The 1801-nt window shown below is 71.2% G+C and overlaps 1 protein-coding gene across 1 annotated transcript in view; it reads left to right on the plus strand.

Annotated features, from left to right (window-relative positions):
- CHLNCDRAFT_143714 (hypothetical protein) overlaps window positions 1-1801 on the plus strand; it is a gene marked incomplete at both ends in the record, with an annotated part of 5423 nt that overhangs the window by 1191 nt on the left and 2431 nt on the right. Inside the window, 5 exons of the mRNA XM_005849067.1 lie at window positions 201-240; window positions 377-591; window positions 693-758; window positions 1158-1341; window positions 1574-1677. Of these exons, the coding sequence (XP_005849129.1) occupies window positions 201-240; window positions 377-591; window positions 693-758; window positions 1158-1341; window positions 1574-1677 (609 nt within the window). The remainder of the gene's footprint in view (window positions 1-200; window positions 241-376; window positions 592-692; window positions 759-1157; window positions 1342-1573; window positions 1678-1801) is intronic.

A 1801-nucleotide genomic window follows, 5' to 3' on the forward strand; every position in this document is an offset into this window, starting at 1 on the left:
GGCCTGAGCTCCTGGCCTGGCCTCCCGCCCGCGGCGTCACCTTGCCGCCTCGCGGCAGCCGCTCCCGCCGGGGCTGCTGCCGGCCGTCCGATGCGCCCTGCGCCGTGCCGGCCGCCGCTGGCCTGGCACTCCCGCCTGCGTCGCTGGTTGCTGACGCTTGTGTGCCCCACATGCGTGTGTCTCTCCGCCCTGCCGCGCAGTGCCACGCCAAGGGCCTGATTTACCGCGACATCAAGCCCGGTGCGTGGGGAGTGTGGTCCTGCACTTGTGCTGTGCTTGTGCACAGCAGTGTTCGTTGCCTGCCTGCCTGTGGGCCCGTAGTGCCCGCAGCTGCTGACGCGCCCTGCCCTGCCCTCCCTCCTTCCCCCACCCGCAGACAACTTCCTGCTAGTCACCAAGGTAAAGCTGGAGAGCGCGCAGGAGTCTGCCGCCTCGCTGTGCGGCTCCGGCAGCTACTCGGCAGCTTCAGACGGCGACGGCTCCGAGCCGGAGCTGCCAGCCAGCGGCGGCGTGGCGGCAGGGGGCGGGTGTTTCAGCAGCAACATCCTGCCAGCCAGCAGCCTGCATGTGTGGAAGTACATCACCAGAAAGGTACACAGGGCGTACCGCCCGTACCGCCGCCGCCTGGCTGGCTCGCTGAGCTGGCGCGCCGCCTGCCTGCCTGCGTGGTGTGGCGTGCCTGCTGGCTGCAGGCCTCCCCACGCAACCCGCTCCTACGGTTTGGCGAAGCTCTGGGGCTGGGCTCGCCAGGCCAACAGGTCGGGTTGCGTGCACCGCACGGGGAGATGCCCACCCTGGCTGGGCAGCCGGCTGGCAGCAGCGCGGCTGGGGCAGCCGCGCGGCTGGCGCAGCGCGTGCAGCAGTGTGCCGTGCGCATGTGCCTGCTCCCTGTCCTGTGCTGCCGCCTGCACTGCTGTGCGGGGTTGCTTCATGCCGGCACGGCCAAAGCCTGGGCTGGAAGCCCCAGGGCGAGGGCCTGCAGCGGACGCGCACCTGTCCTGTCCTGCGCGCCGCCGCCCCCCTGCTCGCCCCGCCGGCCCTCGCCACCTCACCTCCCTCTCTTCCCCCACACCCCTTCTGCTCATCCCCCCCCTCCTCCTCCTTGCTGCTCATCGCTCCCCTCCTCCCCCCTCCTTTCTTTCCTCCCTGCCCCGCAGGACATGGACTCCCCGGTCAAGGCCACCGACTTTGGGCTGTCCATCCGGCACCGCCCCGAGGACCCGCCCCTCAAGTCGCGTAGCGGCACCCCCGCCTACATGGCGCCCGAGGTCATCCAGCAGTCGTACGACGAGCGGGCCGACGTGTGGAGCGCGGGCATCATGATGTACCAGCTGCTTACCGGTGAGGCGGCGGGCCGCGGCGGGCCGCGGCTTTTTTGTTGTTTTCTTTTCCGGGGGGCGCTCCCTCTTGTGTGTTTGCGTGTGTGGCGGGGCGCCTCTCGTGGTGCGCAGGGCAGGCAGCCGGCAGCAGCTGCTGGAGCCATGCGGGAGGGTGGGCAGGCGGGGAGGGGCAGATGGAGCGCCTGCCGACCCCCCGCGCCGTCCCCCTGCCGCGCCGCGCCCCCCGTGCGCAGGCAAGTTCCCGTTCTGGGACAATGTGCGCGACTGCACGCTGCAGCAGGTGTGGAAGTCCATCCTGACCGACAAAATCAACTGGAACGCGCCCGCGCTCAGAGAGGTGGGGCGCAGGCGTGCTGCGTGGCGGTGGCGGCCCGCATGCGCGCTGTGCGGATCGCTGCGCCCGCCCTGCCGCCGCTGCGCTGCGGCGGGAAGTTCCCCTCCCTTGCTGGCCTGGACTCATG

Source organism: Chlorella variabilis (assembly GCF_000147415.1).
Source record: "Chlorella variabilis unplaced genomic scaffold CHLNCscaffold_6, whole genome shotgun sequence".
Classification (NCBI taxonomy): Eukaryota; Viridiplantae; Chlorophyta; class Trebouxiophyceae; order Chlorellales; family Chlorellaceae; genus Chlorella; species Chlorella variabilis.